The sequence below is a fragment of the Notamacropus eugenii genome, chromosome 2, assembly GCF_028372415.1.
Source record: "Notamacropus eugenii isolate mMacEug1 chromosome 2, mMacEug1.pri_v2, whole genome shotgun sequence".
Classification (NCBI taxonomy): Eukaryota; Metazoa; Chordata; class Mammalia; order Diprotodontia; family Macropodidae; genus Notamacropus; species Notamacropus eugenii.
In genome coordinates, this window is record NC_092873.1 from 465,745,846 (window position 1) to 465,766,227 (window position 20,382).

At 36.8% G+C, this 20,382-nt stretch overlaps 1 protein-coding gene across 3 annotated transcripts; it reads left to right on the forward strand.

The window, feature by feature from the left end:
- Nucleotides 1–5,131: 5,131 nt before the first annotated feature.
- On the forward strand, nt 5,132–19,130 carry TOR1AIP2 (torsin 1A interacting protein 2). Of its 3 annotated transcripts, none has more exons than XM_072648507.1 (5): nt 5,132–5,305; nt 10,679–10,869; nt 12,020–12,538; nt 16,293–16,427; nt 16,859–19,130. In XM_072648507.1, exons 2-5 carry the CDS (start codon nt 10,836–10,838, stop codon nt 17,620–17,622), a joined length of 1,452 nt encoding a protein of 483 aa, XP_072504608.1. In that variant the 5' UTR covers nt 5,132–5,305; nt 10,679–10,835; the 3' UTR covers nt 17,623–19,130. The 3 variants fall into 3 exon arrangements, with proteins under 3 accessions (XP_072504608.1, XP_072504607.1, XP_072504609.1); XM_072648506.1 differs by lacking the exon at nt 5,132–5,305 and adding an exon at nt 5,407–5,598; XM_072648508.1 differs by lacking the exon at nt 5,132–5,305 and adding an exon at nt 5,437–5,594.
- The last annotated feature ends 1,252 nt before the right edge of the window (nt 19,131–20,382 follow it).

Below are 20,382 nucleotides of genomic sequence, written 5' to 3' on the forward strand. Positions count from 1 at the left end.
GAATTTAAAGTTATTAGGATCTCGTTTAAACTACTCTCGGTAAAAAAAACTTCATTATCTCAACTTTGTCCAAATGATCATAAATAAAGAATTAGTACATACAGTCTTGCCTTTCTGTGGTTTTTAATTATAAATAAAATATAGACCCTTGTTATAGCATTGGCTAAGGATACTTTTTGTATCAGGTAACATAATACAGGGACATAATAGTGCTTTTAGAAATCAGTAACTCATTTTTTACATATATGATATGAACACTGGTCTCCAGTAAAATCAGAACGTGAAAGATAAAAAAAGGAAGAACACTAAGAAAAATAGCTCTTTGTTGCTTTTTATTGCATTCAGGGAAGGGAAAATGAAAGTGGTCTATTTGAGCCTAAGGGATACGTACATGAGACCACAAGTTTTTTACTGCTTTTAAAGTTATTTAAAAGTATAAAGTAACTAGCATTTAGTATTTTAGAAAACTTCTAAAAAGAGTATATTATTAACATAGTCAACTGTAAAATTATTAAATTATACTGTCTACAATAAATCAAATGCTATATATACTGAATAGACATTGTCAAAGGATCCCTCAAGGGCCTCATTTTTTAACAGTAGATTAATATAAGCAAAAATAATAAGACACATCAAAAACTTACCTTTGGGCTCTTTTTGTTGTGGAAGGTATTTCTTTAATTTCTTGTGTGTGTGGTCTAGAAAGGAAGGGGTTCATCTACTATTATACTTACTGATGCGTTGCCAAAAATAGCTCGAGTGGTTTCCCCAAAGAAATCTTTTAAAAAAGAAAGAGCATAGACAATTTTAGACAGAAGTTTGCTTGTTTGTGGCCTTGGTCTACCTGGGAGGACTACTTATATCCTGGCCCCTCCTCTGTTTGTGAGGTGACAGCAGAAGCTGCAGATGCCTAACAACATGTGTGTTTCACCCAGCAACCCCTTAAACCTTAACCTAGAGAAAAGTTTTAATGTCAGAGCTGTCCAACAGAGAAGTTGTTTGTCTTCAGGAATGTCATCCCTATTGGGAAGATACATTTAGAGCTGGAAAGGACTTCAGAGGCCATCTAGTCCAACCCCTTATTTTACAGATAGGGAAACAGATCCAGAGAGATCAAGTGACTTGAAGGTTTACAGGTAATCAGGGGTGAGATTTGAGCCACTAAGCCTCTGATTCCAGGGCCAATGTAATTTGTGTACCCTACCGGAGAATTTATCTCTTAGGTTTGTAGAAGGGATTCCTTCCTGTCAGATTAGCTTAAGACCAGCATAAACTTTTGTCATTTCAGTTACCAATCTCTGAAAATTACTATAACAACCCCTAATAAGGGTTTGGCTAGAATTTGTAATTCTCCATTGGGAAAGACTGCAACCCCAGTTTCTTCTTAAACTGGGGAGAACTACAGATCCCAGTGGCTTTTGTGACCAGTCAATCCAGGAGTGGTTTGATTACAATTTTAAAATATTTCTTAGTAAAGTGCCTAGAATGTCATGAAGAAAAATTTCATCTTTTAAAGCACTGAACTAAATTTCATTCTGAACTTCCCTTTTTACTGTGGAGGGGCACTACCCTGTCCCCAGTCATTCAAATTCAAAACCTTGTTGTCCTGGCCATTTGCTATTCCTCACTCTTGTCCCTCATATTCAGTCTGTTGTCAAATCTTGTCATTTCTAGCTCTGTGACATCTCTCATACATCCCATTCTCTCTACTCATACAGCCAGTACTCCAGTTCATACTCTGTCCTATCTCCACTCCACTACTGGAGTAGTTTTTTTCTAAATTAAAGACCTAACTGACATTGAGTTCTGTGGCTCCCTATTCCAAGATCAAATTAAAGACTTTGGTTTGACTTTTAAAGCTCTTCGTGATTTGTCCTCTTCCCCTTTGAAATCTTACACTTTACTTGATTCTACACACAATGTGATCTAGATACAGTGACCTTGCAGTTCTGTGGTCGTGATGTTCCATCTCTTGTTACCATGCCTGGCACTCATTCCCCTATCTTAGAGATGGATACTATTAAGACACAAACAGGGGTGTGAGTGTGTGTGTGTGTGTGTGTATAATATGTAGATTATATATCTATCTGTTCTTTCTTTGGATGTAGATAGTGTCTTCATATGTCCTTTATTTTTTAATTTTTGGATTTATAACAGTGAAAGGGACTTAGTCTTTTGAAGTCATTCTTAAAACAATATTGCCGTTACTGTCCACAATGTTCTCTTGGTTCTGCTTATTTCACTTTTCATCGTTTCATACAGGTATTTCCATGCTTTCTAAGATCATTGAGCTCATCATTTCTTATAGTATTCCACTGCAACCATATATCACAATTTGTCCAGCCATTCTCCAATAGATGGACATCCCCTCAATTTCCAGTCTTTGACACTGCAAAGAGAACTTCTATAAACATTCCATTCACATTCAAAGTTATAATTAGTTTATGAATTTCTCTCCATCTTATTTTTACTCAGTTTTGTTTCTTAGCCTCTCTTTTTACCCTATCCCTGTCACCTTATCTTCTCTCCCTCTCAAGTCCCTCTCCTACTTCATCCACCCCTCCAAGAGTCTCTTCATCTCTCACAATCTCAATCAGTACATTCCTCTAAAAGTCCCTCCCCTAGTTTTCTCATTTTTGCATGCTCAGAAGACTTCTACACTCTCCTGGAATATTCTTTCCTATCATCTCTGCCTCTTAGTTTTTTTGACTTCCTTCAAGATTGAGTTCAAAGCCCACCTTCTGTGGAAGGCTTTTCTCTGACTCATCTCTGCCCCCACTCCCAGATGTGAATGGCTTCCCCCATTGATGCCATATGCTCTATATAGATTATGTATGTAGTTAGTTATTTGTTACTATCTCCCCATTAGACTGTAAGTTCCTGGAGGGAAAGGGAGATTTCCCCCCCATTCTTTGCATACCCAGTGCCAAGCACAGTGGAGGGGGGCACAAAATATACACTTAAATGCTTATTGGTTGACTGATACTAAGTACTTTTAACAGTGGAGACTGACTGGTGATGCAGTATCTTCTGAAGGAATGGGGATCCAGGTTTCTGTTAAGTCCAAGAAATTGTAAAGACTAAGAGGAAGCCATCTAAGAGGAAGAGGAATTTATCAACAACAGAGCAGGATTCCAGAGGGCACAAGGAAAGGGGAAGACAGAGTAACAGAATTGCAGAGGTGTATGGTTGAGGTTGATGGGAATGAGAATAGAGAATGCTATAGCAAGGGAAGATTTTCAACTTGGCAGATGATGACTGAATCACAAACATGCTTAGGTCTCTCCAATAATTAAAACAATAATTACAATCACATTTACATAGCTCCTTAAAGTTTACAAAGCACTACCAAAATAAAGTGCAAATGAGTACATGATTTAGGTATAAAGGCTGATACTATAAACAAATTAGGGGAGCAAGGAAGAGTTCATCTGTTAGATTTATGGTGAATGGAGGAATTTATGACCAAACAAGAGATAGAGAACATTATGAAATGCAAAATGAATAATTTTGATTACATTAAATTGAAAAGTTTCTGCACAAACAAAGCCAATGCAACCAAGGTTAAGAGGGAAGCAGAAAATTGGGAAAGAATTTTTACAATTAATATCTTTCATAAAGGCTTCATTTCTAAAATATATAGAGAACTGAGTCAAATTTACAAGAATACAAGTCATTTTCCAAATGATAAATGGTCACAGGATATGAATAGGTAGTTTTCAGAGGAAGAAATTAGAACTATAGTCGTAAGAAAAAATGCTATAAATCAGCATTGATCATATATTGGCTCTGACCACACTTGAACAATTAATATTTCTTCAGTTACTTAAATCTGAACTTTATTTGCATAAAAATGTTTTATAATCATGTTCATATAGTTTCTGGGTTTCTCTTGGCAGCTGTAATCTCAGGTATTTTATTCTTTCCATGATTGTTTTAAATAGGGTATCTCTTACATCTCTTGTTGCAGGTTTGAACTTTTAAGTGAAGGATGAACTGCGCTGCTAGTCTTAGCCTTGTGCTTCTTTTTAAATTTCAGGGTAGTTAATCCTTTATTTATGTATTTTACATGAATAACATGATATGCTTTACTGAATACTTTATTACAATTAAGTAAACTATATTGCTAGCATCCCCCATAGCAAATTATTAACCCTGTCAAAAAGGAACTTAGCTTTGTGTTGAAAAAGACAGCTCGAAAAAGTTCTTCATTCCCAATGCCTTAAGTTCCTTAATTACCTGTACTTTTGTTATTTGAATTTCTGATCCAGTCAGTCTGACTGGAATTGCTGTCTCAAAAAATACTAGTGACTATCAAATTGCCTAATACAGCCTAATTAATTTCAATGCTAGTTACTTATTACCTGTATTTCTGTGAAGGATCTAGACATTTTTGATCATCTTTTCCTTCTAGATACTCTCACTTTTCTTATGAATGTTATATGTTCTTGGTTGTTGTTACTATAATAATGTGTGTATAGTGCTTTGAGGTTCCCAAAGAGCTTTCTTCACAACAGGACTGACATGAGTAGTTCAGTGCAGGTGTTATTATCCCCATTTTGTGGATTTAGAGGTGAAGGCTCTCAAGGGTACATTTCTTGAATGGTCCACTACCTAGTAAGTTTGATAATCAGTTGAAGGAAATGGGGTTGTTTATCCTGGAGAAGAGAAGACTTGAGGGTAAGCAAGGAGGGGAATGTTATAGCTGTGTTAAAGTATTTAAAAGATTGTCACCTGGAAGCAGGTTATATTCCTTTTGCTTGGCTCCAGAGGAAGAACTGGGATTAGTGGATAAAAAAAAGTAAAAGGGAAATTTTTCCTAATAATTCAAGCTGTCCAAAAGTGGAATGGGCTTGTTCAGGATATAATGGATTCTGCCCTCACTGGAGGTTTTTGAGGGATGCTTTCTTCATGTTTGCATTGGGCTCTTCCAGCTCTGAAATTCTGTGATTCTGCATATTTAAAGTGACCAGAATAATTTAGAGTACCTTACTTCATAGGTTGGAAAGTAGTTAAAGAATTAATAATAGCTGTCATTTGTGTAATGCTTTAAGATTTGCAGAGCACTTTGCATGTAAACTCCCTTGATCCTCACAGCACGCCAGTGAGGTAAGTGTTCTTATTATTCTAGAACTGAGGAAACTGAGGCTGAGAGAAGTGATGGGACTTGCCCAGGGATTGCCCAGCTAATAAAAGGACAAATGACAACTAGCTGATGTCAGCAGAAGACGGGAGCATATTTTTAGAATATTAATAATTTTCTGAAAATAAGAATTTTGAAGTGCTACTTACCCAACAAAATGAGGTAAGTACATGTTGTTGTTAATAATGGTAACTTGTAGTTACATAAGCTTCCTTACAGGAAGGGTAGAAAAAACTACTACTCCCAGCATTCCACTGGACACCTTTTCCTTGGGGCAAAGTTCACAGTCACATTGACCGGGGAAGATTTTGAGGCCCGGTTGTGTGTAGCTACCTGTTTTTCCAGTCCGGATTGAAAACTGAAAAGTTTCATGCCTTTGGAATTTGATTATTGAAGTGGGCTTTGATTCAGAATCCACTATTAAGAACGCTTTTCCTGTCATCAGGAATCTGTGAGTAAGTAAACTCAGTTTCTTCATCTGGAACATAGAAGGGTTAAATTAATTGATCTTTAAAGTCCTAGCTCTAACAATCCCATGATTAAAATTAACGTTCAACTTTACATTGTTTCCAGAATGCTTGCTTTTCACTATTGCACTTTTACCAACCCCAGTCCTCCCCCTCAAAAACAAGTCACCAAATAAGGAAGAATGTAGTATTTTGTGTTTTGGTGGAAATATGGGAAATATAGGTTCTAGAGAATGAACTGGAAACCTAGCTCCTGGGTCTGGTTAAAATCCTTACCCTGTTTAGCTATGTAGGAAAATTAAGAATAGTGCAGAGTTGAAGACAACTTTATGATGAGCGTCTCTAACCTTTAAGAGTTGGGAAAGAGCAAGGCTTGAAGCTTAGGTTCTTCAATTCATCCAACAGCTTGGTTTCGTAATATAAATGTGCAGTGCTCCTCCAAATTACAGAAAGTTACCCTGTCCTTCCTTACACATGATATTTAGAATGGTTTTGTGTTGTATCAGTCAATCAATAAGTATTTATTAACTACCTACTATGTGAGAGGCACTGCAAAGCTGTGGAGATACAGACAAAAATGAAACCAAGTTTGTTGAACTGATTTATTTGAATTATTTAAAACTCAGCTGTACCCACCAAACCTATTATAACTTTTTCTGTTATCAGAAATGCCGAATTTGAAACTTTGTTTTTCTTATTAGACTTGTTTCAGTTCCCAGTGAGGAACTCTTCCTATCAAACCAGATCAGGCCTGTAGTACATCTTATTGGTGGCTTTTTGGATTGGTTAATTGACTTGCCCAGAGTCATATAGCCTATATGTATAAGAAGCAGGACTTGAACCTAAGTCTTAGAGGCCAGCACTCTCTCAAAACTTCATATTTTTACTTTATATCATTAACTAAAATGGATCCTTGTACCTGGCCAGAAATCTTTTATGTTGTTTTGGTTCTTATGTTAAACAATAATGAATCATAATCATAACAATGATACTCATTATTATATAATAATATATAAAATAGTAGTCACAACTATAATAACAGTCATACCTTCTTAACTTATTTTCCCTATTCACTTACCTTTTTATGTACCTTATTAATTAATAAATGACCCATTGGGGTAATAAAAATTAAGGTACCTTAGCGGGTGATTAAAAAAATTTCAAAACCTCACTAAGCCTTGGGGCTTTCCGGTGTTATATAACGCCTTGGGAAACATAGTGTAAAATGTTTACAGTGAAGGACGCACGGCTATGGTAGTTGGTAGATCAGAACTGGATGACCAGTTATGCTGTGAAATTGTCATATAACCTTTGGGTACGTGAGTCACAGATTATTTATTTGACTTTGACAATAATGTGAAGATAATAGCATTGGTCTAAAGAGCTTTGCTCTGTAATTGGCAGCAGGGTAGAAAGAGCATTGACCTTGGAGTAAGAACCTGTGGTGCAAGTTGCCATACAGATAATAGAGTCGCAGTCAGAATTGGAACATAAGTTTCAGATTCCAAATGGAATCTTTCTATTATACCACATTGCCTTGGAATAGTTGTTAAAAAATTAGTGCAGTCAAACTAAGAGCCCTTTCAAGGGATTACATATGTAAAACTTACTAGGGAAACTCTCCTAAAAATGAAATGAAATATTATGGGCTAGGAAAGCCTTGAAAATTAAATATACCATAGAGAAAATAAATATACACATATGTACATATAAACACATATATGTGTGTGTACATATATTTTATATACATTCATTTAAAACTTTTGAGTTCCAAATTCTCTCTTCTTTCACGCTCCTCTCCTACCCATTGAGAAGGCAAGCAATATGATTCCCATTATACATGTGAAGTCATGCAAAACATTTTCGTATTAGCCATGTAGCAACAAAAAAAGGCAAGGAAAATAAAGTGGAAAAAAATGCTTAAATAAAATACTTAAAAAATGCTTAAGTAAAAACAAGGCTTAAATAGAGTTCATCAGTTCCCTCCCTGGAGGTGAGTAGTATTTTTCATCATGAGTGTGTTGGAATTGTGGATCATTGTATTGATCAGAGTAGCTAAGTCTTTCACAGTTTATCATCACTACAATATTGCTGTTACTACGTATGATGTTCTCCTGGTTCTGTTCACTTTACATCATATCCAGATGTTCATATAAGTCTTCTCAGGTTTTTCTGAAGCCATCCTCTTTGTCGTTTCTTCTAGCTCAGTAGTATACCATCACAATCAGATACCACAAATTGTTCAGCCATTCCCCAATTGATGGGCATCCGTTCAATTTCATTTTTTTGCTACCATGAAAAGAACTGCTATATTTTTGTACATTTGGATCCTTTTTCTTTGATCTCTGTAGGATATAGACCTAGTAGTGGTTTTGCTGTAAGAAATCTTTTAAATGAGAACTCCAGAGTTTTACAGAAGTTATTTTATGGGCTGCTTTTATGGTTTTGTGTACCATGTGAAATTCAGCTGATTGAAATTGCCCAGGGGAAGTTCTTTTTATCTTCTGACTGTCAGAAATGAAAAATTATCACCACTAGTGAAACATAGAGGGGATTTTTCCTTTAATAAAGTAATTGCTCAGTTTCTATTTAGGAAAAAGCAAGTGGTGAAGAAGGGTACTAATACTGGGTGATAAGGGAAATGTACAGAACACATAATCCCTGACTTCTAGAATTTATATTCTAACCCAATTAAATCTGAAAGTTTGTCTAAGTACTAGGAGAAAAAACTGTATTTTCTATTCTGATGTCAAAGTGCAATCTTCTTTTGAGCTATACTTATTTTGTAACATAGGTTTAGGAGAGACTTTAAAAAAGCCTGGGATTTGTGCTTTCCTCACATACAGTATTGGAGGATAGGTTTGTGTGGGCATGTCAAAAGTATGGCTTTTCTGTCAGTGTCCTTGAGTTACAGATCAAATTACAAATAATGATTCTTGGTACTAGTTTTGGTCTGAATTGACCTTTTCAGCTATAGATACTTTTTAAAGTAAGTTTTATTGATGATTTCCATTTTTAGATCACATTTTCAGATAAGCCCCTCTCCTCACCTCTAACCTTTACCCCTCCCTTGTAACAAAGAAGAAATTAAGGACCACTAATTCACACAATAAGCACCTCTGACAGTGCATATATACAACATTCTAAAACTGTGGTCCCACATCTTTACTGAAAGGACAGAGGTCCATTTCATTTCTTCTCCGTGAGATCATTACTCCTAATCAGAGTTTGGCTTCTTTGTAGCATTCTTTCTGTTTATATTATTGTAATTATGGTACAGATAGTTAGTTCTCCATGTTCTGCTTATTACATTTTGCTTCAGTTCATATCAGTCTTCCCATGTTTCTCTGAATTCCTCTAGAGGCAGAACCAGGAACAGTGGTTGGAAGATTCAAAGAGGCAAATTCAGGTTTGATGTCAGGAAAAACTTCCCAAGGTTCAGAGGCATCCATGAGTTGAAAGGGGGAGGGGGAGGTACCTTGGGAGATAGTAGATTCCTGTTCCATTGGAAGTCTCTAAGCAGAGAATGGTTCTTAGGTATGTTGTAGAAAGGATTCCTTTTTGGGTATGAGTTGGACTACAAGATAGTTGCTGAGATCCCTCCTAAATATGTTTGAAAATTTTGTGATTGTGGTAAGTAATAGCTTCAGATTAGCAGTAAAAATTGTATCTCTCCATGTGAACTAGGGGACAGAGATGGAACTCTTAAGAAGAATTTGTATAGTATTGAATGCATATAATAACTTAGCAATGATTTCCTTTTCACTTTAGTTCATTTCCAGCATTTTAGAATTCATTGAAAAATTTTAATACATGTATAGCTTCTCTGAAAAATAGGCTTACAATATGCTCCATCATCTTCCATTTATAATAGTTGGCAGTGATGTGGTTATTTTTAATTCTGTTTATGACCTTGGGACCATGAGTTTTATCCCCACGATAACTGTATGCTTTTTGTTTCCCCCCAAAAATGTTTCATAGCGGAAAGAAATATTTTAGAGAACTAAAAAATTAACTATTTTCAAATTATGCCTGCTTACTAGTGATAATGTTTAATATAAAATTTTGGAATAATCTCTTTGTTCTCTCTGAAGTAAACTCAGAGAATGCCTCTTCCTATGTCAGCAAAAGCCAGCCAAAGCTGACTGCATTCCTTGGAGACCTTTAACCTAAGACACTATCTTGAATAATGGGACGTTTTCCATATCTTAATATTTGCAGACATATGTTATGGCATGTTAATGGTAAAGAAAACACAGACATCTTAGGTCGTAATTTCTATTGAACTTTGTTTACCCTTTCCTATGTCAGTTATCTGTTTAGGGCAGGAAGCCTGCCACTTACTAGTGGTGGGATTTCCTTACCACCTGGGACATATGTTTACCCAGCTTGGAATCTCAAGACTTGACTGACATTGCTTTGTTAATTGTCCTGTCTTACTGAATTTATGATTTGTTCAACTAGGAGAGTTCCTTTCTCACGGCAAAATGTATATAAGCCAGAAGATTTCTGCACTGGGTAGCCAGAACATTTCTGGCTCCATAATGCATTATGCTACCGTTGTCTTTAATAGGGAATTGATTAATTAATTAATTAAATCATAAAATGTATGCATTTAGCTTGTTGCCTTTTCTTAACAAGTTTTCAGGTCAACACTAGACATTATACAAGATACAGAAGGAAGTACAAAAATAAATAATACACTACTGGCCTTGCCCCCCAATAGGAGAGAGAAAAGATCTTTGCAAAAAACTATAAAAGAGAATTAATATGAAAAGTTCAGAGTGCTAAGAGACTTCAGCAGTAAGGGGAAATTACTCTCATCTAGGAGAATAGGAGGGATCAGCGAAGGTTTCATGGAGGACATGGCATTTGAGCAGGGTTTTAAAGGATAGATATTGTTTCAAAAGGAAGTTAAAACAAATGAGAAGGGAGGATATTCTAGGCATAAGGAATGCAAATGTTTTACTACAACTGATTGTTTTTTACCATTGTGTGCACAGAAACTTATTCATTAAACTGTTTCAGTGTTTGCATTAATCAACTGTTCTTTTGTGTTTGCCTTCAGTTACTCTGAGCCCTGGTCTCTGGGTCCAGGGAGGCATGAACTTACTGAGATTGAGAGAGTTGTTTCTGAACAAAATAGAAGAAAGCAAGGTATCATCATAAGGAAAACCAGGGAGTAAAACTGATTACATCACATCCAGAAGAGAGAGGGCCTAAAAATGACTGACGATGGGTATAGAAATCCTCCACAAGGTATGTACAGTCTTTGCATTATTGAAATCTGAGGCTTGTGGTCTGTAAAATCACTGCCCATTAAGCACCTTTTTAAACAAAAATAATTGGGTTAGTATCTCCAATTTAACACAGGTTAATTGGCTGTGACTACAATTATTTCAGTTATGCTGAACAATAAATAGAGTGATAGTAAGTACGTGATAGATAATGTATAGCGTAGCAGACAGAAGGCCAGCTTTGGAGTCATGAACACTTAGGGGTAAGTCCTTTGTTAGTGGTGTAACCATGTAACTAGTCACTCTCAGTGCCTCAGGTAACTCGAATATACATTATAGAAAATATATGTCTTCACAGGTAGAGGGAGCATTTATACTAGGAATTTGCTATACTGATAAAATCTCAGGTTCAGGGAAAATAAAAAGAAAACTAAGCATTTTATCAGAATATAAGATAGAGATACATTCCTTTCTCTCTCTGTGTGTTTCTCTCTAAGGGTGTTAGAATTTTGTATACTTGGTGAGCTCCGATCATTTTAACAGTAGGAGAAGAACTCAGTTCAAATGTTCCACCTTGCCAATACATATATAAGAAATAGGTGAAGAGTCTTCTGAGGACAAAAATAGGTCATAGGTCATAGGTCACTTATTAAGTGCTTACTCAGTGCTAAATCTGGGGAATAAAATATGAGCAAGCAAGATAGTATCTACCCTTGAGGAGCTTACATTCTGATGGGAGAAGATAATGTGTTAAAGAGAGCAAGAACTGGGTGGGGGAGTGGGAGGGTGGAGGGGGATACTGAGGGGTAGAATCCAGGTTACTAATGGGGAGGAGGTGGAGATAAAAGGTCCAAATAGAGAAGGAGGCATGATATAGAATGGGCCAGGAAGGGCTGTGAATACAGGGCCTTGGCAAGATAAAGTGAAATTTCATCTAGAAGCAAAGCCAAGACAATCAGGAGTAGAATCCAGATTACTAAAGTAAAGAAAACATGGTTCTGCCAAACAAAGGTGGAACGACAATAATGTAAACATATTTAGGCAAAAGAGAACATTTTTAGTGGGAGGGGAAGTGGAGAATTTATACTAGAAACCACTTTTTTAAAAGGCAGAGGGACATTTTCAGTCATTCTCAAGAAAGTACACTAAATTGTGAATTTTTTTCTAAACAGAATATCAAATGAAAGAGAATTTGGAAAAAGACCCAACAATGATTCCTCAGGCTCAGGAGACCACAGTGGTATCAAGTGCCATTAAAGAAACCCAGGCTGGATGTCCTATATCTGGACTTAAGGATGTCATGGTGGTAGAAACAATAGGGTCACAAACCCTGGATGCAGAAAATAAATCTGCAGATGTTGGTGGAACAGATGAAACAGATGAAGGATTCCCTTCATCTTCTCCAGAGATGGAACCAGAGCAGGAGAAAAGCCAGGATGATCCCAGTGGTAAACAAGGGTATCCTTACAGTTCAGAAGGATCATGTGAAAGACCCTTGGATAAAAACACTGACAGTTCTGTAACCGAAAAGGAAAGTCCAACCCTCCCCCAGGAGAATAGCTCTGCAGTTCTCAGAGAAGACAATGAAAAATCCAGTACTCCCCAGGACACCATGGAAACCCAGAGCTCAGTTCTTACTAAAGAAGCACTAGAAAGTGATGTTGTGGTGAGGAAGCGAGTCAGAGTACAAGGTAAGAAAAAAATAATTCAATCAAATGAAGTAGCTAATCTACATTTCTAAACATACTGTTAACATAATATGAGTCAGAACCCAAGCTATCTCAGAATCCTCATTGTTGATGCTGTACCTTTCTTCTCTTTTACTGACTAGTTAACTCTCCCTCACACATGACTTTCCATCTCCTCTGCCTTTGGATAGGCTGGCCCCCATGTCTGGAATGCATTCCCTCTTTACCATAGCGTGTTATAGTCCCCCTAATTTAGTTTTATTCAAAGCTCAGTTCAAATACTGTCACTTATATGAGGTCTTTCTCAGTCCTGCTAACTGCTATACCTTTCCACCCCAACCAATTACTTTTGTATTTATTTTGTATTATGTGTGGAAAAAATTTATGTGCATAAATCTCATTTGTGCGCAGTCATTCAGACAGAAGAATAATTCAGTACAATATTCAGTTTACCACTAAGGTTTAGTGGATTTTTAGCTTGACACGTGTCTCATCAAAGGGAGGCCTACCTGTCAATTTTGCCTCCTAAATATCTCTGAAATTAAATTGTTTAGATGTGTCTGTACTTTTCTTTCCAGAAGACCAATAGACTGCATTCAGATCTCCCCGTAAGCAGAAATAACTGACATAGAACTTTTGCTACCATGGCTAAAACTGATTGTTACTTTGTCATTTACTTTGGAAGCTACTTGTTAGTAGTTTACTGGAAATTCCCTGATTACTTCTTAAGAGGTCTGTTCTCTGAATGGACATTACCTCCCTCTAAGTGAGTACCTGAAAAGGCATTAGCCTGAAAAGGCCAAGGTCTCCCATTGCATCCTGGGCTGTCTCCTGTCATCCTGATGAATATCTGGTCACTGGATCCAGATGGCTCTGGAGGAAAAGTAAGGCTGGTGCCCTTGTACAGCCCTCCCTGACTCAAAACAAAGTCAAGGGCAAGTCATGTCATCATTTCTCTGATGTCATGGTTCTCTTTGAAAACGAAGGACGAACACAACAACAACGACAATTGGATACGTAAATTATCTATTAGCCAGAAACAGTTTTGCTTACAACATCATAAAGTAGAAAAAGCACTGGAGAAGGAAGGAGTCAGGACACCTGCATCCTAGGCCTGGCTCTGCAACAACTTGAATATATCATCTCATATAATTTTTCATCCTCTCTGGATCTGAGTTACCTGATCTACAAGATAAGGAGATTAAACTAAGTCACCTTGTAAAGTCAATTCCAATTCAATCAATCAATAAACATTTATTAAGGTCTACTGAATATTGGGAACCGTGCTGGATGTTGGGGAGACAAAGACAAAAAGGAAATAGTCTGTTCCCTCAGGTCGATTCTGTTCTGTCAGGAGAGATAGACTAAATATCCATCTATCTACATACCTAAGTATTTACAAAATGATACAGAGGTATTTGAGGAAGAGGCTGGGGCTAGCGAGACCAGGAAGTAGCATTTGAACTGAGCTTCAGAAGAAACTAAACCAGGTATTCTGGGAGGCAGACTTAGGAGGAGGAATGCATTTCAGGTATGGGGAGATAGAATGTCACATGTGAAGGGTGTATTAAGAAGGACAGTGAGTAGGCTATAGAGTGTGTGAATATAATAATCTTGGAAAGGTAGACCAGAGCCAGATTGGGAAGACTTTAATGCCAAAAAAGAAGGTTGTTATTTCATCCTAGAGCCAATAAGGCACTTTGGTGGTCTGTTAAGCTCGAGAGTGACAAAGTCAGGCATGCACTTTGGGAAAATCACATTGGCAACTATGTGGAGAATGAATTTGAGAAGGGAGAGACTTCAGACAGGGAAGCCAATTAGGAGACTTTTACAATAGTCCAGCTAGAGGGCATGAGGACCTGGACTAGGGTGAGTGACTATGTGAGTGGACAAAGGGGGACAGATACAAAAGATGTTATGGAGATAACATCTATGAAACTTGATGATTGATTATATATGTGGTGTGAGGGAGAGTCAGGAGTCAAGACTGACTCCCAGGTTGTGAACTTATATGACTAGAAGGATGATGGTGATCCCCACAGAAATGAGGGAAGTTTTGAAGAAACGTGAATTTGTAGGGAAAGGTGATATCCCTATGTAATATTCAATTCAAAATTTCCAATGGATAGTTGATGATATGAGACTAAAGCTCAGGAGAGAGAGAATAGGACTGGATATATAGATCTGGGAATAATCTACCTAGAACTGATGAACTTGTTAAGAAAAGGTAGGTAAAGAAAAGAGGGCTCAGGACAGAGCCTTGGGATACACTCAGAGTTGGGGGTAGGTTATGGATCCAGCAAAGGAGACTTTGAAATAGCCATTGGAGAGGTAGGAGGAGAATCTAGGCAGAACAGTGTCATGAAAACCCAGTGAGGAGTATTCATGATGCTGCAGAGACGTTAAGAAAAACGAAGACTGAGAAAAGGCTAAGAGGATTTGGCGGTTAAGGATACACTGATAGCTTTGGAGAGAGAAGTTTATTGAGTTATGAGGTCAGAAACAAGGGACTGAAAAATAAGAAAGTGGAGAGAGTGAGCAAAGACAGCTTTTTCTAGGAGTTTATCTGTGAAAGGTAGTAGAGAGATAGAGGAGAAAAAGGCAGTAGTTAAAGGGATGGTAGGGCTATTTTTTAAGGATGGAGAGACCTGAGCATGAGACTCCAAGGTAGAGTCTTATAGTTATATGACGAGCCACATGGCTACTGTATGCCCCAAAGAGTTAATATAATGTAAAATTCTAATACAGAAATTTATAATCTTGAAGAGCCATAGGTTTTCTATGGCTTAAGAGCCAGGTTATGTCTGTCCTTCTTCTATGGTGGTGATTTACTTTAAAATATTTAATACATTTCTATTTCTTTACATTTTTTAGGCTACCTCCTAATATTGTACATTTTTATTGTATCTCTAAGCTCATCTTTTCTGTAGTGAAAACTAATACATTTATTCCTTAGGAGATTTTTATGCTGAACTCAGGTTCTTAGAATTGACTTCATAATCTTGTTTCAGTTTATCACTGCAGTGTCATCCTGAAAGCTAGCTTGGAATTAAAAATCTTTGGAGATAGTTTTCTTATTCCCTTATTAGTGAGTTTTACTTCTCTTTGTAATTACTGATCAAGAAGAAACATTTTGTATTCCCCAGCTGGAAGAAAAACAAATGTCAGGCCTTAAAGAAAACTGAAAGTTAGAAGAAAAATAACCCTTCATTTTATTTTTAAAAATTTTTTAGTTTTTAATTTTTTTACTTAATAGTATTTTTTTTCAGTTACATGTAAAGATAATTTTCAGCATTCATTTTTGTAAGATTTTGAGTTCCAAATATTTCTCCCTCCTTCCCTTCCCTCTCCTTTCCCCAAGATAGCAAGCAATCTGATATAGGTTATGTATGTACAACCATGTTAAACATATTTCCACATTAGTCATGTTGTGAAAGAAGAATTAGAACAGAAGGAAAAAAGTGAAAATAGTGTACTTCAGTCTGCATTCAGACTCCAGTTCTTTCTAAGAATGTGGATAGCATTTTCCATCATGAATCTTTTGGAATTTTCTTGTATCATTGTATTGCTAGGAAGAACTCAATCTATTATAGTTGATCATCTCACAATGTTCTCCTGATAACCTTTCATTTTAGATCTGTACTATTAAAAAGTATAGGAATCCCTTGAATAATCTAATCCCTTAGGTCAGCGATGGTTAGGTAGCTAAGTAGAATCATTTTTGTGATTTGTTATATTTTTCTTCTTTTGTTCCCAGAGGTTAAAAGTCATCATCAAGAACCAGTGGAAACATGTGCACCTGAAGAAAGTAAAGAGAGGACCCATGATGTGGGGAAGAACCTTGAAAAGAATCTGTGGAGCAAATCAGCTATTTATTCCAAAATTACAAAAAGTAATTCAAAATATACATTTGTAGGTTAAAAAAAACCCCAAGACATTGGTACATTAGGTACTTTTAAGAATGGCTGTTATATTGAGATCTGGCAAGCAGTTTGCTGTGTGTAACATAATGGAAGTTCCTAAAATAGGAAGGAAATGTCACAAGATGTAAGCTGAAAAGTAATCTTGTGTTAGTCATTTTCAAATGTGCGCTGGCATTTTCCTCACCTGGCCTTTGTAATGATTAGATTTTCACAGAGCAGAGAATGGGTGTCTAGGGGATCTGGGGTAGAGAAAAGGTCAAAGGAATTAAATAAAACCCACTGGTACCAGTAAAAATGGATGCTTGGTGGTACTGTCTTCATTGGTTCCTCTTTAAGTTTCTCCCAGGATTTGTGTATGATTCATGCTTTCTCTAATTTTTTTTCCTTTACTTTCTTTTAGGACATTTCTTTGGTCTTTCGGCTATATTCATTTCTGTGGTATTCATCATTTCCTGGTGTGGTAGTTTCTCATCTCAAGCCCAGCAAGTGCCAAAAAACCCTGCTTTGGAAGCCTTTTTGGATCAGTTCAGCCAACTGAAGGACAAATTTCCAGGCCAGACCTCTTACCTCTGGCAGCGGGGCCGCAAGTTTCTTCAGAAGCACCTGAATGCTTCTAGTCCTACAGAGCCAGCCACTATCATCTTTACAGCTGCTCAGGAGGGGAAGGAGACCTTGAAGTGCCTGAGCCACCACATTGCTGATGCCTACACTTTCTCCCAGAATGTCACAGCCATCAGGATCGATGGTGCTCAGCGGACCTCTGAGGACAGTGACACCATCAAACTGTTGGTGGATGTTGAGCTAAGCACTGGGTTTGAGGTTGGACGAAAAGCAGCTGTGGTCCATCGCTTTGAGTCTCTTCCTGCAGGCTCCACTTTGATCTTCTACAAGTATTGTGACCATGAGAATGCAGCCTTTAAGGATGTTGCCCTGGTACTGACAGTTCTACTAGAAGAGGAGACACTAGATACAAGTGTGGGTCCAAGGGAAACTGAAGAAAAAGTAAGGGATTTACTTTGGGGTAGGTTCACTAATTCAGACACCCCCAACTCCTTCAATCATATGGATTCAGACAAACTAAGTGGCTTGTGGAGTCGCATCTCCCACCTGGTGCTGCCAGTCCAACCAGTCAAGAAGATAGAAGAAAAGGGTTGTTTTCTATAAAGCTAAGCACAGAATTCTATTAAGTATAGACTTACACTAAAGACAACATAGGTATGATTGGTCTTTGAAAACTTTTGAGAGAACCACCCTGAAAAGGAGCATTTTAATTTTAGACAGATTTGCATTTTCTAAATCTTTTTATCTCTTGTTAAAGCTTCCTAAATGAAAACTGATGAAATTAGCTCTGACCCATTAGCTCTGAAATGCAGCACAATATGTTTTTCAATTGAGAATTCTTTTTAAATATGAAAAGATAGCATCACGGGTCACTGCCTTACGAGAATACTCTTACTTCCAAGGGTTAACTGCAGGGTCTTCATTACTGTCTCCGGTGAGAACATAAGAAGGTGTTAGTGTTCACATTCAAAGGACTCTAGTCAAACGGACTGCAAAGTCTTGTTGATGTAGACAGCACAAGGTAGCCAAACTTTAAGTCAATGTCTGTTGAAAGTGAGACAGACCAAGGCCCAGGTTTCCAGACAGTTGAGTAGTTGCACCCAGAACTGTTACTTAGCACTGTCTGGTGAGCTGTCTGTGATGTGTCTGACCTCATGATGCGGCTAGTGTATCTCTTTCTTTTGGGTGACCTCATTTCTGTGTGTTCATAGAGAGACCTAAGGAAGCATAGAGAGCTATACTTGAAAGGATCAAAGGGGTGGAAAGACCTGGAATTTGTCGAGAAAAGAGGGTCTTGGGGTAAACTGAGGAACATTATTTATACTTAAAAAGAGAACATAAGGAAAGTGTTTTTGTAAATAAGTATAATGGGAAAATACATAGACTTAAGTCTTTTGTTTTTGCAGTTAGGCTCAGTTTGACAGGAGGTGGCCAAGCCTGACTAGTTCATATTTGTAATTTTTTGACTTAATGATGGAATCTCATACTAGTGAGGTAAGATATGAACAGAAGCCTGAAGCATTAGTGGAAGTTAATGTCCTTGGAGATGTAACATAAAAACAAATAGAAAAACAAGCAGAAAAAGTGATCAAGTATATTTTGGTTCTCCCAGTATTTACATATCACGGATGGCCTCAGTATAAGTAAAACCAATGGTGCCTTGAATGAACTATCTCAGGTCTTAGATTAGCACTCGAAATTGGGATTAGTTCTATTTTTTCTTTGTTCAGATCAGCATTATTTTCCATCACCTCCACTTCAAGATGTGACCTAGAATGCTTGGTAATTCATTCATTGCTTTGGCTGAAACACACACTTTCATTCCCATATGAAGATCAAAGTTAATTCTCTCAAGATATTTGTCAAGTTTATGCATTTAGTTTCAAAGACCATTTTAATAAGAGCACTATATTAAGAGACCTTTCATCTTCTTATATGAGTAATATATTTTTTAAAGCTCAAAACCACATATTTAGCAACAAAAACTGACCAAAGCTTGTAATCTATGTAATCTTTTAAATTATTCTCAACAGATTCTTTTAAATGCTATTCAAATTTTAAAATGACCTGTTCATGCTATTTCATGTTTCATAAATACTTATAATATGTCACTTGCTTGACTTACAGAATTGTTTCTTGCACATATGACATAGTACATAACGTATGATCTGTAGCCTTAAATTTTTTCATGTATACGTCCGAAATATTTGCAGATAACAGTGAATTTAAAAGAACAAACATATACCCATAAACCAAGCCTTTAAAATTGAAGTTGCATAGGAAACCAGGAGTTAGATATCTAATGACTGTTAGTATACTTGCAAAAAAAGAGGCTACTGCTATCAGATTCATCCAGGAGAGGTTTCTCATATCCTTGAGCTCCAGTGACTTTGCATATGTGTTTTTTCTCCGGTTTATGCTAAGTTCTAGTTCTCAGATAGTAATATGTCTGATAATGACAACTCAAATTCCCCAAGCCCTACTGAAGGTGACTTGGTTATTTCTCAAACCTTTTTATTTTTTTCAAAATAAAGAACACAGTGTACCAAAGTAAGCCACATGAGAGCCAAAACTAATACGTTCTAAAATCCTTATGTATTCTAAGGATAATTTGCAGGTAATTAGCAAAGAACCACATAATTCATATATTCATACTTTCCCTTCCCAAATTGGCCCCTTTCTTTCCAAATCATTGCTAGTGTGCTTTCCAGCTTGTATTTATTTTATGGAAAAGCCCATAGGTTTCTTGTAATCCAAGAAACATCCTTATACTCATTCCCTTATTGAAAGAGCCAGTTTTGTCCTCTACAAAAATGATTTTTCTGATCAAAAGGGGACCTCAGTGCCGTGAAACAATATGTTAAGAAGTGCTACCATTGACAAAGGACAAGATGTTGACCCTCAACAATGATGTAAACCAGAAGAGTGGTGTCCATATTAATAACAAAATTCCTGATATAGCCTGGGTCCTTTCCCAGTTTCACTACTACGTAAGAGTGGCTGCTTTTTCATTTGTCTCTCTTGGATGATAAAGAATATGCCTTATTCATTATAGTTTGTCATAACCAAAAATAAAGTCCAGTAATTTATTCTAATTAACTGATTCTTGACTGAGGCTGAAGAAATTGATACATTGCAGCTTTCAAGTTAGTGTGTTATATTTTTCATTTGGCAACAGTTAAGTCTAAGAAGAAGAGCCAAAGAATGTTAGATGTATCAATGATTTTGTAAACTGATTTATTCAGCTTTGTGAGGACATCTATGGCTGGAATCTGCTGCTTTTGTGCAGGGATCTTGCTATCTTCATTTAGCATCCCTCAGCATAATAACCTTCTACCTATTATTGATAATAATAAATTTAGT

Excerpts from the sequence above, each read along its gene's own strand:
- TOR1AIP2 (XM_072648507.1), top strand. The coding sequence starts at position 10,836 with ATGACTGACGATGGGTATAGAAATCCTCCACAAG. Across the intron at positions 12,539-16,292 it reads GAAGCGAGTCAGAGTACAAG|AGGTTAAAAGTCATCATCAA; the intron begins GTAAGAAAAAAA and ends TTTTGTTCCCAG. Across the intron at positions 16,428-16,858 it reads TTATTCCAAAATTACAAAAA|GACATTTCTTTGGTCTTTCG; the intron begins GTAATTCAAAAT and ends ACTTTCTTTTAG.